The sequence below is a fragment of the Dermochelys coriacea genome, chromosome 1, assembly GCF_009764565.3.
Source record: "Dermochelys coriacea isolate rDerCor1 chromosome 1, rDerCor1.pri.v4, whole genome shotgun sequence".
Classification (NCBI taxonomy): domain Eukaryota; kingdom Metazoa; phylum Chordata; order Testudines; family Dermochelyidae; genus Dermochelys; species Dermochelys coriacea.
The window spans coordinates 211,191,022-211,211,428 of record NC_050068.2 but is presented as its reverse complement, the minus strand read 5'-3'; the positions used below and the strand labels follow the sequence as shown (position 1 = coordinate 211,211,428).

Sequence of the window (20,407 nt, the reverse complement as noted above, 5' to 3'; positions counted from 1 at the left end):
TTCTACTGCTGGCTCTACCATTTCCTCTCCCACTCTCAACATGCATCAATCTGTCACCAAAATGGCCCCTCCCCTATCTTCACTGCCTCCATCAGCTTTCCATTGGCAGAGATTCTCTGGGTGTATGGAAAATTGCCCTGTGGGACGCTGTAAGTTCACCATGCACTGCTTTACACAGTGCAAAATGAACTTTGTGGGCCAGAGAATCTGGCCCTTATTTATATAAATGAACATTCAAGCTCTGGAGCCAGAGGTTGACTCTATGTAAGGCACACTCCATGGCTGCAGAATCACAAAATTCAGAAAGGGCCACAGGTGATATAGATAGATCCCAAGAAAGAGGAGGAATGGTACAGGGGCAGCAGAGCTAGGAAGAGGGACAGGTTCAGGTATACACTGCAGGGGGGCTCCCCTCTTCCTGGCCCTGCTTCCTCCGCTACCATCCTTCCTCATTCTCTGGATCTATCTTTCTCACCTGCAGCCCTTGTGTTTTGTGATTCTACAGCCATGGAATGTGGGGGTTGCAAGTCATGGGAGAAAGGAGGGACAGACATGGCTAGGAGAGCCAAGTCCCTCTTGGGTATTCCTGGGATGGTGCAGGTTTGCAGGAAACAGGAGGGATGGAGCTGGAGAACAAAGTCACCCATGTAACCACAGGACAGTGGCGGGAAGCAGGACTTGTGAAGAACAGACAGGGCCAGAGAGCAAAGCCCCCTGTGTTTCCCTAACACAAACCCCATACCTCAGGTGGCTTCAGAGATAGTGTTGGAGCCACCATGCTCTTCCTACCCTCCCTCTGGCTCCTTTCATGCCCCCTCACCATTTCCTTGTCTTCTAGCTTCCTCAGTTCCAAGGAGCAGGATATCTGTAACCTCTTTAGTGTACTGCAGTGGTCATGGTTAGGGCCGGATACAGAGCAGGAAGAGGAGCTCTGGGGACAGAATGTAAAGGGGTGGCAGGTGATTTGAGTTGTTCCTGTTTCTAAATTTAAGCTCTGCTGAATTTCCTCCTCAGGGCAGGAAGCTTGGCTGCTTGGGTTTGGGGTGGGGAAGGGGCATTACAGTCCCACTATTGCCAATCCCAAGCATTGCAAAAATCATGAGATTCATAGAACATCATAGAATATTAGGGTTGGAAGGGACCTCAGGAGGTCATCTAGTCCAACCCACTACTCAAAGCAGGACCAATCCCCACTAAATCATCCCAGTCAGGCCTTTGTCAAGCCTGACCTTAAAAACTTCTAAGGAAGGAGATTCCACCACCTCCCTAGGTAACGCATTCCAGTGTTTCCATCCTCCTAGTGAAAAAGTTTTTCCTAATATCCAACCTAAACCTCCCCCACTGCAACTTGAGACCATTACTCCTCGTTCTGTCACCTGCTACCACTGAGAACAGTCTAGATCCATCCTCTTTGGAACCCCCTTTCAGGTAGTTGAAAGCAGCTATCAAATCCCCCCTCATTCTTCTCTTCTGCAGACTAAACAATCCCAGTTCCCTCAGCCTCTCCTCATAAGTCATGTGCTCCAGTCCCCTAATCATTTTTGTTGCCCCCTGCTGGACATTTTCCAATTTTTTCACATCCTTCTTGTAGTGTAGGGCACAAAACTGGACACAGTACTCCAGATGAGGCCTCACCAATGTCGAATAGAGGGGAACGATCATGTCCCTCGATTTGCAGGCAATGCCCCTACTTATACATCCCAAAATGCCATTGGCCTTCTTGGCAACAAGGGCACACTGTTGTCTCATATCCAGCTTCTCGTCCATTGTAACCCCTTGGTTAAAGATTGGATTAAAGATCATGAGATTTTTAAAAATACGAAATGTTGGTTTCTTTTTATTTGTTTTCTGGTTCATGGGCCTTTATGGCTCCCATTGTCAAGCGTTTCTCTCCAGCCATGAGGGCTAGAAACTTACTCCAGGAGCTGGAGCTTTAAGACAAACACCAACTATCATGAGACTCATGATAAAGTCATGAAAATTGGCGACACTGTTAAGTCCCAGGAGCTCTCCTGTCTCAGATAGAGATCAGGCCTCCTTATGCAGCTAGTATGTTTTCTGCTTCTTTATATCTGTAGCAGGAGGGGTGGGGAAGGTCCAAGCCAGAAGCCCTGCAATGCAGGTAGGAGAGAGACAGACACCGGAGGACAGATTAGCTTTAGGGTGTCTCTGCTCTTAAAAAGCTACAGTGGCCAGGGCCGGATTAACCTTTTTATGGGCCAGGCGCCAAACATATTTGTGGGCCCCCATGGAGGCAATGGAGCACGGCATGGGGCGGGGGGGTCAGTCTTCAGAGCAAGGGGCTGTCCAGGGGCATGACATGGCGGGGCGGCCCCGCTTCACCCAGCCCAGTGCAAGGGCACTATTTACAAACCAGCAGTTGCCAGACACACTGGCCCACCCGGCCCTATGCAGCCAGTATGCCCCTTCCCCTCAGGGGTGGTCCCAGACCGCACCACACATCCCCCCCCATCCTGCCCAACACCCCCCCAACTTCCTTCCAACACCCCCCTGGATCTGCTATGCCCAGCATCCCCCCCAGATCCTGCCACAAATGCACACCACCACCCTTGCCCTGCGCCCCCTGCCCACAGCCCTACCACAACTGCCCAGCACCCCACACAGAACCCCCACTCCCTAGTGCCCCAACACACAAAGATCTTCCCCACCCCCTCACAGCCTAGCACTCCCCCCCCAGGCACCCCAGAGACCCACTTCCCCACACCCTGCTTCCCGTCCGCACCCACCGGCCCTCTGGGAGGCAACTGTGTCTGGTAGGCTGAGCCGGCAGTACAGCCAGGGCTGGTCCCGGGGTGGGGAATTGCTCTGGCTCCTCGGGAGTGGTGCAATCAGCCAGGCCAGGGCCTGCCCCAGCCGGGCTCCCTCAGGACTGACTTGCCTGGAGGGTCCCAGCCAAGCCCCCCACACCTCCACCACCTGGCTAAGACTGGCCTCCGGGGAGACAGGCAGGGCCCCATAGGTGGTGAGAAACAGAGACTGCCCGGAGCCAGAGGTGCACTGGGGTCCGGCCAGGAGGCAGAGAGAAGCTGGCAGGTGGGGCCAGGGGGTGAAGAGGAGCCCTCGGCCGGCCAGCGGGCAGGCCGAGAGGAGCAAGTGGTGAGCGGGGCGAGGGGGGAGGGTTGGCTGGCAGGGTCTCAGGGTACAGTGCAAGCAGAGCAGGCCTGGGCCCCTTCTGAGCATGGCACCATTGTAAACCCAGCACTTACAGAGGCACAGCTGTACCACTTTAGTACTTCAGTGTAGACATTGCATACCCCAATGGGAGGTATTCTGCTGTCAGCGTAGGTAATTCTTCTGTTGAGCTAGCACTGTCTACTCAAGGACTTAGGTCAGCTTAACTACGCCACCCAGGGGTGTGGATTTTTTATATCCCTGAGTGATGTAGTTATGCCAACTTAATTTTCTAGTACAGACTGGGCCTTAGAGGTAATACTACTTCCTTTACTCAGATAAAGTTCCTTGTTCAGTGTTAGATGAAAGCAACTTTTTCTGTGATTCTTTACCACTGGCACATGTAGTGGCATCAAAAGCAGTCTGGTTTTGAATCAACATATATAAGAGGAAAAATAAATGCTAAAGTTCAGCCTGCCTCAAAGACTTTTAATTTGCTAAGTACATGAAGTAGCCTGAGTAGAAGGAGCACTTCACAGAGAGTGGGGCACCACAGGTCAGCTCATTAATCGATGCACTGCGGAGTGAAGCTGAAAATACTTGGTTTCAGAGTAGCAGCCATGTTAGTCTGTATTCGCAAAAAAGAAAAGGCGTACTTGTGGCACCTTAGAGACTAACAAATTTATTTGAGCATAAGCTCTCGTGAGCTACAGATGTGCATCCGATGAAGTGAGCTGTAAATCACGAAAGCTTATGCTCAAATAAATTTGTTAGTCTCTAAAGTGCCACAAGTACTCCTTTTCTTTTTTGAAAATACTTGCAAAACATTTGCTTTCACAGAGGAAGAGTGTGAGAATAGTAATGTACATTATTCAAAGAGAATGAGCTGAGCATTAATTCCAAAAGGGGTGTCATACAAAAATAGGGGCAATCTTATACCGGAAGGTGTGGAGGCGTGGAGAAAGTGTGGACTTTTTTTTTTTATAAGGGCCCCATCTGACCTAGCAGAGCATTGCGACTTTGGTATCAATAAGGCAGACCATACGAGAGATCATCTAATAGCTGGAACTCAAAAGAAGGGACTTTCCAGAAAATAACAATTGATGTCCGGAACAGGAGGTGCAACAGTCACACCAGCAGTCTGTGCTAGTGAAAATGAAAGACGCTTCACGGGAAAGCAGTCAGAGCTAAATACAAGAAATAAACAAGGGGGAATTCCCATGGTGAAAAGGGAAGCATAAGAACATAAGAATGGCCATACTGCGTCAGACCAAAGGTCCATCCAGCCCAGTATCCTGTCTACTGACAGTGGCCAATGCCAGGTGCCCCAGAGGGAGTGAACCTAACAGGTGATAATAAAGTGATCTCTCTCAGGTCATCCATCTCCACCCTCTGACAAACAGAGGCTAGGGACACCATTCCTTACCCATCCTGGCTAATAGCCATTAATGGACTTAACCTCCATGAATTTATCCAGTTCTCTTTTAAACCCTGTTATAGTCCTAGCCTTCACAACCTCCTCAGGCAAGGAGTCCCACAGGTTGACTGTGCATTGAGTGAAGAAGAACTTCCTTTTATCTATTTTAAAACTGCTACCCATTAATTTCATTTGGTGGCTCCTAGTTCTTATATTATGGGAACAAGTAAATAACTTTTCCTTATTCACTTTCTCCACACCACTCATGATTTTATATACCTCTATCATATCCCCCCTTAGCCCTGGTCTACACTAGGTGTTGAGGTCGAATTTAGCAGCGTTAAATCGATGTAACCCTGCACCCGTCCACATGACGAAGCCCTTTTTTCGACTTAAAGGGCTCTTAAAATCGATTTCCTTACTCCACCCCCGACAAGAGGATTAGTACTGAAATTGGTTTGCTGGGTTGAATTTGGGGTACTGTGGACGCAATTAGATGGTATTGGCCGCCGGGAGCTATCCCAGAGTGCTCTATTGTGACCGCTCTGGACAGCACTCTCAACTCAGATGCACTGACCAGGTAGACAGGAAAAGGCCTACGAACTTTTGAATTTCAATTTCCTCTTTGGCCAGTGTGGCAAGCTGCAGGTGACCATGCAGAGCTCATCAGCAGAGGTGACCATGATGGAGTCCCAGAATCGCAAAAGAACTCCAGCATGGATCGAACGGGAGGTACGGGATCTGATCGCTGTATGGGGAGAGGCATCTGTGCTATCAGAACTAAGTTCCAGTTTTCGAAATGCAAAAACATCTGTAAAAATCTTCCAGGGCATGAAGAAGAGAAGCCATAACAGGGACCCAAAGCAGTGCCGTGTGAAACTGAAGGAGCTGAGGCAAGCCTACCAGAAAACCAGATAGGCGAACGGCCGCTCCGGGTCAGAGCCCCAAACATGTCGCTTCTATGATGAGCTGCATGCTATTTTAGGGGGTTCAGCCATCACTACCCCAGCTGTGTTGTTTGACTCCTTCAATGGAGATGGAGGCAACATGGAAGCAGGTTTTGGGGACAAGGAAGACGATGATGATGAGGTTGTAGATGGCTCACAGCAAACAAGTGGAGAAACCGGTTTTCCCGACAGCCAGGAACTGTTTCTCACCCTGGACATGGAGCCAGTACCCCCCTGACCCACCCAAGGCTGCCTCCCAGACCCACCAGGCAGAGAAGGGACCTCTGGTGAGTGTACCTTTTAAAATACTATACAAGGTTTAAAAGCCGGCATGTTTAATGATTAATTTGCCCTGGCATTCGTGGCTCTCCTGGATATACTCCCAAAACCTTTGCAAAAGGTCTCTGGGGAGGGCAGCCTTATTCCATCCACCATGGTAGGACACTTTATCACTCCAGGCCAGTAGCATGTACTCGGGAATCTTTGTAGAACAAAGCATTGCCGTGTATGTTTGCTGGCGTTCAAACAACATCCGTTCTTTATCTCTCTGTATTATCCTCAGGAGAGTGATATCATTCATGGTCACCTGGTTGAAATAGGGTGCTTTTCTTAAAGGGACATTCAGAGGTGCCCATTCCTGCTGGGCTGTTTGCCTATGGCTGAATAGAAATGTTCCCTGCTGTTAGCCACGCGGTGGGGGGAGGCAAAATGCGACCTTGGAACAATAGCACATGTGCTATGTTTGTAATGTTAACAGCAAGGTTTACCGTGAAAGAGTGTACCCATTGTTCTATAAAATGTGTCTTTTCAAATACCACTGTCCCTTTTTTTTCCTCCACCAGCTGCATGTGTTTCAAAGATCACAGGATCTTCTCCTTCTCAGAGGCTAGCGAAGATTAGAAGGCGAAAAAAATGCACTCGTGATGAAATGTTCTCTGAGCTCATGCTGTCCTCCCACACTGACAGAGCACAGACGAATGCGTGGAGGCAAACAATGTCAAAGTGCAGGAAAGCACAAAATTACCGGGAGGAGAGGTAGCAGGCTGAAGAGAGGGCTGAAGCTGAAAGGTGGCAGCAGTGTGATGAGAGGAGGCAGGATTCAATGCTGAGGCTGCTGGAGGATCAAACTAATATGCTCCTGCGTATGGTTGAGCTGCAGGAAAGGCAGCAGGAGCACAGACCGCCGCTGCAGCCCCTGTGTAACCAACCGACCTCCTCCCCAAGTTCCATAGCCGCCTCACCCAGATGCCCAAGAATGCGTTGGGGGGGCCTCCGGCCACCTAGCCACTCCACCCCAGAGGATTGCCCAAGGAACAGAAGGCAGGCATTCAATAAGTTTTAAACTTTTAAAGTGCTGTGTGGCCTTGTCCTTCCCTCCTCCACCACCCCTCCTGGGCTACCTTGGTAATTATCCCCCTATTTGTGTGATGAATTAATAAAGAATGCATGAATGTGAAGCAACAATGACTTTATTGCCTCTGCAAGAGGTGATCGAAGGGAGGTGGGGAGGGTGGTTAGCTTACAGGGAAGTAGAGTGAACCAAAGAGCGGGGGGGTTCATCAAGGAGAAACAAACAGAACTTTCACACCGTAGCCTGGCCAGTCATGAAACTGGTTTTCAAAGCTTCTCTGATGCGCACTGCACCCTCCTGTGCTCTTCTAACCAACCTGGTGTCTGGCTGTGTGTAACCATCAGCCAGGTGATTTGCCTTAACCTCCAACCCCACCATAAACGTCTTCCCCCTTACTCTCACAGATATTGTGGAGCGCACAGCAAGCAGTAATAACAGGGGGAATATTGGTTTCGCTGAGGTCTAACTGAGTCAGTAAACTGTGCCAGCGTGCTTTTAAACGTCCAAATGCACATTCTACCACCATTCTGCACTTACTCAGCCTGTAGTTGAACAGCTCCTGACTACTCTCCAGGCTGCCTATGTATGGCTTCATGAGCCATGGCATTAAGGAGTAGGTTGGGTCCCCAAGGATAACTATAGGCATTTCAACATCCCCAACAGTTATTTTCTGGTCTGGGAAGAAAGTCCCTTCCTGCAGCTTTGAAACAGACCAGAGTTCCTGAAGATGCGAGCATCATGTACCTTTCCCGGCCATCCCACGTTGATGTTGGTGAAATGTCCCTTGTGATCCACCAGTGCTTGCAGCACTATTGAAAAGTAACCCTTGCGGTTTATGTACTCGCTGGCTTCGTGCTTCAGTGCCAAGATAGGGATATGGGTTCCGTCTATGGCCCCACAACAGTTAGGGAATCCCTTTGCAGCAAAGCCATCCACTGTGACCTGCACATTTCCCAGGGTCACTACCCTTGATATCAGCAGATCTTTGATTGCGTTGGCTACTTATATCACAGCAGCCCCCACAGGAGACTTGCCCACTCCAAAATGATTCCCAACTGACCGGTAGCTGTCTGGCATTGCAAGCTTCCACAGGGCTATTGCCACTCGCTTCTCAACTGTGAGGTTTGCTCTCATCTTGGTATTCTTGCACCTCAGGGCAGGGGAAAGCAAGTCACAAAGTTCCATGGAAGTGCCCTTACGCATGCGAAAGTTTCGCAGCCACTGGGAATCATCCCAGACCTGCAACATCATGCGGTCCCACCAGTCTGTGCTTGTTTCCTGGGCCCAGAATTGGCGTTCCACTGCATGAGCCTGCCCCATTAGCACCATGATGCCCACATTGCCAGGGCACCTGCTTTGAGAGAAGTCTGTGTCCATGTCCTCATCACTCTCGTAACTGCATTGACGTCGCCTACTCGCCTGGTTTCGCTTTGCCGGGTTCTGGTGCTGCATATACTGCTGGATAATGTGTGTGGTGTTTAATGTGCTCCTAATTGCCAAAGTGATCTGAGCGGGCTCCATGCTTGCCGTTGTATGGCGTCTGCACAGAAAAATGGCGCAGAACGATTGTCTGCTGTTGCCCTGATGGAGGGAGCGGTGACTGACGATAGGGTTGGCTTACAGGGAATTAAAATCAACAAAGGGGGTGGCTTTGCGAGAAACTGCATGGCCGCCTCAAGGATAGAACTCAAAACTGGGTTTAGCAGGCCGTTGATTTCACAGAGGGAGGGAGGAGAAAATGAATACAAAACAAATCTGGTCTATTTCTTGTTTTGAGCCACTTCATCTACCTTTATACATCTTGCTGGCAGCAGACTGTGCAGTACGACCGCTAGCCATCGTCACCTCCTGGGTGCTCGGCAGAAGATGGTGCAGTATGACTATTGGCCATCGTCTTCTGCTTGCTGCAGATTAAAAGACAGTGCACTGCCGGTAGGACTCAATTGCCATGAGATTAAACAAGGGAAATGACCTTGCTGAGTCACTCCCATATTTGCCCAGGCGCCTGGTTAAAAGAGCACCCAGGACTACGTTGACGATGGCTACCAGTCATACTGCACTGTCTGCTGCCAAAGGCAATAAACTGCTGCTGTGTAGCAATGCAGTACCACGTCCGCCAGCACCCAGGAGACATACGGTGACGGTTAGCTGAGCGGGCTCCATGCTTGCCATGGTATGGCATCTGCATAGGTAACAAGAAAAAAGGTGCAAAGCGATTGTCTGCCCTTGCTTTTACGGAGGGAGGGAGGGAACGGGGGCCTGACGATATGTACCCAGAACCACCCGCAACAATGTTTTAGCCCCATCAGGCACTGGGATTTCTACCCAGAATTCAAATGGGCGGTGGAGACTGCGGGAACTGTGGGATAGCTACCCACAATGCAAAGCTCCGGAAGTCGACGGTTGCCTCGGTACTGTGGACACAGTCCGCCAACTATATGCACTTAGAGCATTTGTGTGGGGACACACATACTCGACTGTATAAAAATGCTTTCAGCAAAACCGACTTCTATAAATTTGTTGTGTAGACATACCCCTAGTCTCCTCTTTTCCAAGTTGAAAAGTCTAGCCTCATTAATCTCTCTTCATATGGGACCCGTTCCAAACCCCTCATCATTTTAGTTGCCCTTTTCTGAACCTTTTCTAATGCCACTTTATCTTTTTTGAAATGAGGGGACCACATCTGTATGCAGTATTCAAGATGTGGGTGTACCATGGATTTATATAAGGGCAATGAGATATTCTCCGTCTTATTCTCTGTCCCTTTTTTAATGATTCCTAACATCCCGTTTGCTTTTTTGATTGCCATTGCACTCTGCGTGGATGTCTTCAGAGAACTATCCATGATGACTCCAAGATCTTTCCCCTGATTAGTTGTAGCTAAATTAGCCCCCATCATATTGTATGTATAGTTGGGGTTATTTTTTCCAATGTGCATTACTTTACATTTATCCACATTAAATTTCATTTGCCATTTTGTACCCAATAACTTAGTTTTGTGAGATCTTTTTGAAGTTTTTCACAGTCTGCTTTGGTCTTAACTATCTTGAGCAGTTTAGTATCATCTGCAAACTTTGCCACCTCACGGTTTACCAATTTCTCCAGATCATTTATGAATAAATTGAATAGGATTGGTCCTAGGACTGACCCTTGGGGAACACCACTAGTTACCCCTCTCATTCTGAAAATTTACCATTTATTCCTACCCTTTGTATCCTGTCTTTTAACCAATTCTCAATCCATGAAAGGATCTTCCCTCTTATCCCATGACAACTTAATTTACGTAAAAGCCTTTGGCGAGGGACCTTGTCAAAGGCTTTCTGGAAACCTAAGTACACTATGTCCACTGGATCCCCCTTGTCCACACGTTTGTTGACCCCATCAAAGAACTCTAATAGATTGGTAAGACATGATCTCCCTTTACAGAAACCATGTTGACTTTTGCGCAACAATTTACGTTCTTCTATGTGTCTGACAATTTTATTCTTTACTATTGTTTCAACTAATTGGTCCGGTATTGACATTAGACTTATCGGTCTGTAGTTCCCAGAATCACCTCTAGAGCCCTTCTTAAATATTGGAATTACATTAGCTATCTTTCAGTCATTGGGTACAGTAGTTGATTTAAAGGACAGGTTACAAACCATAGTTAATAGTTCCGCAATTTCACATTTGAGTTCTTTCAGAACTCGTGGGTGAATGGCATCTGGTCCCAGTGACTTGTTACTGTTAAGTTTCTCAATTAATTCCAAAACCTCCTCTAGTTACACTTCAATCTGTGACAATTGCTCAGATTTGTCACCTACAGAAGACGGCTCAGGTTTGGGAATCTCTGTAACATCCTCAGCAGTGAAGACTGAAGCAAAGAATTCATTTAGTTTCTCTGTGATAACTTTATCGTCTTTAAGTGCTCCTTTTCTATCTCGATCGTGCAGGGGCCCCACTGGTTGTTTAGCAGGCTTCCTGCTTCTGATATACTTAAAAAACATTTTGTTATTACCTTTTGAGTTTTTGGCTAGCTGTTCTTGAAACTCCTTTTTGGCTTTTCTTATTACATTTTTACATTTAATTTGGCAGTGTTTATGCTGCTTTCTATTTACCTCACTAGGATTTGATAAGTTGAGTCTCTATTATGGTGTCTTTGAAAAGTGTCCATGGAGCTTGCAGGGATTTCACTCTAGTCACTGTACCTTTTAATTTGTTTAACTAACCTCCTCATTTTTGCATAGTTCCCCTTTCTGAAATTAAGTGCCACAGTGTTGGGCTGTTGAGATGTTCACTTATCATCTGGCAGGTGACAATGCCTGCTCCACAGAGCAAAGGAGCCCCTGCTTGGAGCAAAGCTGAACTACTGGAACTGATCAGTGTTTGGTGAGAGGAGGCTGTGCAGGGACCCAGGATGTCCCATGATCAAACCCTCAACCCCCCTTCCCACAAGACCCATTGTCAAAATGGAGAAAGCTTCGCGGAGGGATAGAGACACTCAGTGCGCTGCTCTCATCCACGATGGAAGTGCTGCAAATATAAACACTCTCTGATGCCTGTGGATGTACGCGAGTACACAAACCAGCGCTTTTCTTTCAATGGTTCACTATAACATTGAAACTGACTGCGCAAAAACTCTGCAAGTATAGACATAGCCTAAATCCCTGTGTAGACAGCACTAGGTTGACAGAAAAATTCTTTCATCAATCCAAGTATCGCCTCTTGGGGAGGTGGATTTACTGCAGTGACTGGAGAACTCCTCCCATAGCTGTAGTGTCTACACTAAGCACTACAGCAGCACATCTGCAGCTATGCCACTGTAGTGTAGACACCTACTACAGGGACAGAAGGAGGTTTTCTGTCACTGTAGTACATCTACTTCTCCAAGAGGTGGCAGCTAGGTTGACAGAATACTTCTTCTGTCGTCCTACCTGTGTTGGAGGTTTGGGCAACCTAACTACACTGTATAGGGTGTAAAACTTTTCACAGTCTTCAGCAATGTAGCTAGATCAACCTAAGTTTTAGGTGTAGACCAGGCCTGTTTGCCCCTAATCTGTTACTGAAATTACCCCCCCAGACAGATTGGCATCAGCACTGCCTAGCCTGTTTGATGGCCTATCAACGGCCATCAACTGTACAATTAACCCATTGAAAGGAGCCAAGGAAGACACTCTATGAGTCATCAAGGCATGTGGTATGCTTGTGGACAGAGAACTCTAGGGCTTCCATGTCATATGCTGTGAAGCTTGTATTTGGGACACAGGAAGTACAAGCCACATGGCAAAAGACTATAAATGACCGCTGCATCATCTCCATTTTGTCTTCATTCCTGCTTCTTACCTCTGGAGTGACTTTCTACAAACTGAAGCTCTGAACAAAGGACTGAATGACCCATCCAAGCTGCGGATGTGTTCCAGAGGAACTTTTAAGCCAGCAAACTCACCAATATTGCTAAAATCCTGATATATGGACTTTGATAGTCTCTGTATGTATTTGATTGCTTTACCATTTAAAAACTCTCTTCTTGTTCTTTCTTTTTTCTTTATAATAAATGTTTAGATGCTAAAGGGTTGGCTGGCAGCGTGGTATTTTGGGTAAGATCCAACCTAATATTGACCTGGCAATGTATCTGGCTCTTTGGGGTTCAGACGAACATTTTGTATAGTGAGCCGAGTTTTTTAAATAACTCCTCATCTTACTGGACGTAGGTGCTGATTGGGAGCCAAAGAAATGGAATGCAATAAAGGGATCTGTGTGATTTCTTTTTTTCACTTCTTGATAATCAGTGTGGGGTATCAGAAGCACAGTTTGTGACTGCAATAGTGCATGAGTTCGGGGGCTGGAGTAGATGATCTCTTGAGACCCCTTCCGATCCTATGATTCTATGAGCACTGTTGGCTCTAACTGGCCACTTGATGGCAGCCTCAGCACAGAAACCATGGATTGAATGGGCCAGGAGACTGGAATCCCCTCAGGCACTCATCAGGGCAGGGTGAAGCACAGTAGGCAGGTGCTGTGTTTGTGTCAGAGGGAGTTTGGTCTGCTCCTGCCTGGGCTATACACCCTCTGGAGATACAGGAGTTAGTCTCTAGGGCTGCCAAGCTGCTTCCTCCCCTAGCACTGAGTTCCCTTTTCCTCCCCTCCCCCACAATATCTGGCTGTAGCTTCCATAGACTCACAGAGCATGTCAAATGCTTGCCGAGAAACAATCAGTGGAGAAAGAGGGCCATGGAAGTGGCAACAGATGCCAAACCATGTCTCGCCACCAGCTCTGGTCTGGAGCTTTTCTCACTCTCTGCCAGCCTTGGCTGGGGTAGTAACCTTAGGTGCCCCCAGTGTAGACAGTCTCTGCTCCAGCAAGCTGTTGATTAGATCAGCACCAAGTCCCTTAAAGATTTGATTGACATGGCACTGCAAATGGTAATGGCAGATGGTGGCCCATCATGCTAGAGTTCCCAGCACAGCTAGCATTGGAGTTAGTAACAGTGGGAAATCATTAGAAAAGGTCCCTAGTGCAAACAAGACATCTGTATGTGTGTGTGTGTGTGTGTGTGTGTGTGTGCGTGCGCACGTGCGCATGTGCATGCATGTGTGTGTGTGTGTGTTCCTCTTTCTTTCTTTCAGGCTGTGCGGTTTCCTTGTTTTGTTCTCGCTCTTGCTTGTGGCTGTGTTTTTGATCTGGAGGCAGCTTGCTTCTTAAGAGATGGCGCAGGTCACCAGGCCTCTGCAGAAAGATTTTCACCCTCCAGCCCCTCCCCAAGCACTGGGTTTCCCCCATGCCTGGCTATTTTGTCCCAGGACAGGATCTGAAGCATCCTACAACTTCTCATTTCTAAACTTCACTTCAGTTTGATTTGAATTTGGGGCTCAGAATGTTTAGCTCCTTCATCAGACTAATCTCTTGTTATCTCTCTCAAATGATCTAGAAAGCTAAAGTAAGGGCTTGTCTATACTTAAAACTTTGCAGCAGCACAGCTGCAGCTGCACCACTGTAGTGCTACAGTGAAAAACATGACCCATGCTAATAGGAGAGCTTCTCCTCCCTGCGTAGAAAATCCACCTTCATGAGAGGCGATAGCTAGGTCAACAGGAGAATTCTCCCATTGACCTAGCGCTGTCTACAATGGGGGTTAGGTCAGATTAACTGCGTTACTCAGGGGTGTGGATTTTTCTGATATTGACCTAATTTCCTCATGCAGACCAGGCCTTAAGCTGAGCTGGCCAGGAAGAAGCTGTTTTATTAAATGATAATTGCTTTCAAACTTTCTTTCCATCATAAAAGCAACAAATGTGTACGAATGTAACAATGGGTAAGGGCAGTGTAAGAGGAAGAGACTGAACAAGACAAAGGAGTCTGACAGAGCCAGAAAGCAAAGAGAGACAGGATTCAGGCACATTCAGCATGCCCCCCATTACCTGTGGGCCTCAGAGGGCCCAGTTCTCACACAGACACAAGCTGCAGGAGGAGGGATAGCTCAGTGGTTTGAGCATTGGCCTGCTAAACCCAGGGTTGTGAGTTCAATCCTTGAGGGGGCTATTTAGGGATCTGGGACAAAAATTGGGGATTGGTCCTGCTTTGAGCAGCGGGTTGGACTAGATGACCTACTGAGGTCCCTTCCAACCCTAGGATTCTATGATAAAGGCACTGACTCTGCTTTGATCTCCCACCACTATACCTCTTGATTGCCACTCCACCACTGAGATGAGTTGCTACCCCACAGAGCTGCTCTGACTTGAATGTCCTCATGGCCAGCATTGAGTGGGCCATGGAGACTGAAGCTCCCATTCAGCCAGAGATGGGATCCCACAGGAGAGGGTCAGGTATACTGCTGAGGGGTGCTGTGCATTATGTGTGGTTGGGGTGACACAGAAGGGATGCCAAATAAGTCCCTCAGGTCAGTGCCGAATTCCCTCTAAACAATTTAAAAATATACATCAAATTGCAGCTATAAAAAGTCCATGAAATCTGAGCTAAAGAAGCCCCTCCAAATCCCATCTCTTTACCCAACTTGGGGCCAGGAGCCTGTCCCACCTCTGCTCCCCCCGTCAGTTCTTTAGAGCTTCTAACCCCCAGTGTCTTGGCCCTTCCCTTGGGAACATGGCTCCCCAGGTTCACAGACACTTAGGCCTGGGGACAGCTCCTGTGTGACTTACTCTTGGCTCAGACTCAGTCCTTTCTCCCAAATTTTATCCCTCCTTGGCTCTCTAAACAATTGCCCCTCCCCCCAGTTTACATTCCTGCCCACTTGCAAACTATGAATACTGAGCTGAAGATATTTGAAGCCAGAGCAAGTAATCAGATATTGACATTGTGAAGTACCCTCGAACAACAGACCTGGCCATCCATTCCCACACTGATGAGTGCATGGTACAGACAGATGGATTATTAGACACACACCTATGATAGGTTTCAGAGTAGCAGCCATGTTAGTCAGTATTCGCAAAAAGAAAAGGAGTACTCTCTTGTGTGGACTGGTCCAGGCTGAGGTTGATGGTGGGATGGAAATTGTTGAATCATGGTGGAATTCCTGAAGGGCTTCTTTTCCATGGGTCCAGATGATGAAGATGTCATCAATGTAGTGCAAGTAGAATAGGAGCACTAGGGGACGAGAGCTGAGGAAGCGTTGTTCTAAGTCAGCCATAAAAATGTTGGCATACTGTGGGGCCATGCGGGTACCCATAGCAGTGCCGCTGATTTGAAGGTATACATTGTCCCCAAATGTGAAATACTTATGGGTGAGGACAAAGTCACAAAGTTCAGCCACCAGGTTTGCCGTAACATTATCGGGGATACTGTTCCTGATGGCTTGTAGTCCATCTTTGTGTCAAATGTTGGTGTAGAGGGCTTCTACATCCATAGTGGCCAGGATGGTATTTTCAGGAAGATCACCGATGGATTGTAGTTTCCTCAGGAAATCAGAGGTGTCTCGAAGATAGCTGGGAGTGCTGGTAACGTAGGGCCTGAGGAGGAGTCTACATAGCCAGACAATCCTGCTGTCAGAGTGCCAATGCCTGAGATGATGGGGCGTCCAGGATTTCCAGGTTTATGGATCTTGGGTAGCAGATAGAATACCCCTGGTCGGAGTTCCAGGGGTGGTCTGTGCAGATTTGTTCCTGTGCTTTTTCAGGGAGTTTCTTGAGCAAATGGTGTAGTTTCTTTTGGTAACCCTCAGTGGGATCAGAGGGTAATGGCTTGTAGAAAGTGGTGTTAGAGAGCTGCCTAGCAGCCTCTTGTTCATATTCTGACCTATTCATGATGACGACAGCACCTCCTTTGTCAGCCTTTTTGATTATGATGTCACAGTTGTTTCTGAGGCTGTGGATGGCATTGTGTTCTGCACGACTGAGGTTATGGAAAAGAAGCCCTTGAGGAATTCCACCATGATTTCAACAATTTCCATCCCACCATCAACCTCAGCCTGGACCAGTCCACACAAGAGATCCACTTCCTGGACACTATGGTGCTAATCAGCGATGGTCACATAAACACCACCCTATACCGGAAACCTACTGACCGCTATTCCTACCTACATGCCTCCAGCTTTCATCCAGACCACAGCACAAGATCCATTGTCTACAGCCAAGCTCTATGATACAACCGCATTTGTTCCAACCCCACAGACAGAGACAAACACCTGCAGGATCTCTATCAAGCATTCTTACATCTACAATACCCACTTGCTGAAGTGAAGAAACAGATTGACAGAGCCAGAAGAGTTCCCAGAAGTCACCTACTTCAGGACAGGCCCAACAAAGAAAATAACAGAACACCACTAGCCATCACCTTCAGCCCCCAACTAAAACCTCTCCAACACATCATCAAGGATCTACAACCTATCCTGAAGCATGACCCATCACTCTCACAGATCTTGGGAGACAGGCCAGTCCTTGCTTACAGACAGCCCCCCAACCTGAAGCAAATACTCACCAGCAACCACACACCACACAACAGAACCGCTAACCCAGGAACCTATCCTTGCAACAAAGCCCGTTGCCAACTCTGTCCACATATCTATTCAGGGGACACCATCATAGGGCCTAATCACATCAGCCACGCTATCAGAGGCTCATTCACCTGCACATCTACCAATGTGATATATGTCATCATGTGCCAGCAATGCCCCTCTGCCATGTACATTGGTCAAACTGGACAGTCTCTACGTAAAAGAATAAATGGACACAAATCAGACATCAAGAATTATTACATTCAAAAACCAGTCAGAGAACACTTCAATCTCTTTGGTCACTCGATTACAGACCTGAGAGTGGCTATCCTTCAACAAAAAAACTTCAAAAACAGACTCCAATGAGAGACTGCTGAATTGGAATTAATTTGCAAATTGGATACAATTAACTTAGGCTTGAATAGAGGCTGGGAGTGGATGGGTCATTACACAAAGTAAAACTATTTCTCCATGTTATTTCCCCCCCCCCCATCCCCCACTGTTCCTCAGACATTCTTGTCAACTGCTGGAAATGGCCCACCTTGATTATCACTACAAAAGGTTTTCTTCCTCTCCCCCGCCTCCCACCCCGCTGGTAATAGTTCATCTTAAGTGATCACTCTCCTTACAGTGTGTATGGTAACACCCATTGTTTCATGTTCTCTATGTATATAAATCTCCCCACTGTATTTTCCACTGAATGCATCCGATGAAGTGAGCTGTAGCTCATGAAAGCTTATACTCAAATAAATTTGTTAGTTTCTAAGGTGCCACAAGTACTCCTTTTCTTTTTTCAAAGAGACTGATGTTCACAAAAAGATCTAAGAAACATACTACATGTGGCCAGTGCACGAGGTGGTTCATATTTGACATTTTCTGGGGTTTCAGCATTTATGAACATGAGCTCCCAGTGTGATTCTGTTGCAAAATGGGCTAATGGGATTTTTGGATGCATAAAGAAGGGAGTAATGTGTAGAAGCAGGGAGGTGATTCTACCTCTGTGTACGGCAATGGTGAGACTGATACTGGCATACGGCATCCAGTGCTCATGTCCATATTTCTAAAAGGATGTTGAAAAATTGGAGAGGGTGCAGAGCAGAGCAACATAAAATTATTCAGGTTTCAGAGTAGCAGCTGTGTTAGTCTGTATTCGCAAAAAGAAAAGGAGTACTTGTGGCATCTTAGAGACTAACAAATTTATTTGAGCATAAGCTTTCGTGAGCTACAGCTCACTTCATCGGATGCATTTGGTGGAAAATGCAATCTCCCCTCTGTATTTTCCAACAAATGCATCCGATGAAGTGAGCTGTAGCTCACGAAAGCTTATGCTCAAATAAATTTGTTAGTCCATAAAATTATTCAAGGTCTGAAAAACCTGCTTTACAGTGAGAGATGTAAGGAGCTCAATCTATTTAGCTTCCCAAAGAGGAAACTTGAATTCAAACTATAACTACCTTCTTTGAAGCAGACAAAGGTTTAATAAGACCAGTGGCTTGAAGCTCAAGTGAGAAAAATTCAAACTGGACATAAAATGCAATTTTTAAACAGTGGAACAATTTATCAAAGGATGTGGTAAATTTCCTGTCACTTAGGCATTTTAAATGAAGACTGGGTGTCTTTCCAAAAGACTCATACTAGCTCAACCACAAGTTATTGGACTTGTAGAATCACTGAGAGCCTCTATGGCCTGGGTGTAATACAGGAGGTCAGACTAGATGATCACAATGGTGCCTTCTGGCCTTAAAATATATGAAATAGACATGCAACAAATACACACACACACAGAGCGACATCTGGCCAGGAGCTGCCATCTCATTGTCCTGCACTTTGGTCTGATGATAAAATTCCCCTCCTTGGAGGGTGTTTGGGGACAATGACAACAGGTGGCTAGTAACAGGGAGAACCACTGCTCCCCCACCCCTCACAACTACACACATGCTGCCCTTACTGCCCACTGCAGTATGGAAAAGAGTTCAGGTGTACATCATGAGTGAGAGGGAAGTCAATATCAGGGTCTTGTAGAGGGCTCATCTTGGGACCTCCCAGTGTATCTGGGTTTTACTAGACATCTTGGTCAACATGGGTTGAGTATGTCTCTCTTCCTCCCTCTCTGACTATGCCTTCATCTTTCTTTCTTTCTTTCTTTCTTTCTTTCTTTCTTTCTTTCTTTCTTTCTTTCTTTCTTTCTTTCTTTCTTTCTTTCTTTCTTTCTTTCTTTCTACCTACCTACCTACCTACCTACCTACCTACTTACAGTTTTGCATAACCAAGTCTCTCAGACCATCTCTTAGTGATCCACAATTCCATCCAACCTAATTCTGAATCTATGTGGACACTGTAAGATCAAAAGTTAGACTCAAATATTCATGCTACATTGAGGAGAGAGAGAAAAGGGAGCAGAGGAACAGCAGAAACCTCGGGTGAAGAAAGGAGTGGAAAGAGGGAGGGGTATTGTACTACTGTGGGAGCTGTCTTAGCAAAACCAGAAAAATAAAATGAACTCGATAGCTATATACGAAGAAAGTTCTAGAAACATACATGGAAAAAAGAGAGATGGATCCAGTGAAAAAAACAGGGTGAAAACCAAAGCAAAGACATGTACAAATACAGAGGGTAAAGAACGGAAAGGGAAAGAGAAAACTTCTAATGAACGAATGCCTCCATTGTCGACACTGGCAGCAGTAACACCCTGCTTTGTGCCAACTGAGCTCTGGGGCAGCTCCTGTGCCACTACCCCAGAGCCTGAGCAGTTTTTTTGGGAGAAAATATTTTTTGCTAAAAATAAATGTCTCACCTTTGGTGAGCAGGGCAAAGATGGGTGTCAGCAACAGTTCAGTTCTAAACGCTTTTGCCAGCTTAGAAAATAGCCCATAAGAGTGGCAAAAGCAGTACTTGTCCCTGGCCAGTACCGCATGCTCTTTGGGACAGTAGAATTTTATCAATAAAATGGGCCAAAATAAGAAAAGTACAAAAAAATAGATGTCTTTGTTCTGGTCACATTGAAAGAAAGAAAGAAAGATCAATATTTAGTAAAATATTTTCCTTACCACTTTTTGTCTCTCTGTCTGCTTCTCTCGTGCGCTGTGTTCATCACCAGGTGTACATGATCTAAGAGAAACAACAACTGACACAGCAGAGAAAAATGATGATTTTCTGAAAGCTGCTCAGATGTTGGCCTTTCTGTCTCCTCCTCTGATACAACAGTCCCAACAAGGGCTTGATGACAGTTCATGTTCTGCTCAGGGTCCATGCTCCGCCTTCTTATTTGACTGGTGATTTCCCATAAGCATTTGAACACAATTCTTGGTATCGAGGGAAATGCTGACTATAGAAGAAGGTTATTTAATGTGGCGCTTGTCTTAGGGGAAGTGCCTATGCAAAGCTGCGAGGGCTTACTGGCTGTATGCACATGTATAGGATGCCATGACTGGGCAGCGGCTTGGAAAGGTCAGTGAGTAGAAACCTGCATGGTTTCAGGGTGCGTGTGCATTTATCGGGTTGTGTGGCAGCAGGCCCAGGGGATTCTCTGTGGGTTTGTATATTTGGAATATGTCAAGGTTAAGTTGGGGTTAATAATCACAACCTCTGTTCCTAACCTCTACAAACCCTATGTCCTCCCCCCCTCCCCGCC

At 46.8% G+C, this 20,407-nt stretch overlaps 1 protein-coding gene across 1 annotated transcript in view; it reads right to left on the bottom strand.

The window, feature by feature from the left end:
• The window catches only part of CD4 (CD4 molecule), a 36,810-nt gene extending 16,710 nt beyond the window's left edge, over nucleotides 1-20,100 (bottom strand). Inside the window, exon 1 of the mRNA XM_038379036.2 lies at nucleotides 19,824-20,100. Within this exon, the coding sequence (XP_038234964.2) occupies nucleotides 19,824-20,026 (203 nt within the window). The 5' untranslated portion in view covers nucleotides 20,027-20,100. The remainder of the gene's footprint in view (nucleotides 1-19,823) is intronic.
• Nucleotides 20,101-20,407: the final 307 nt, after the last annotated feature.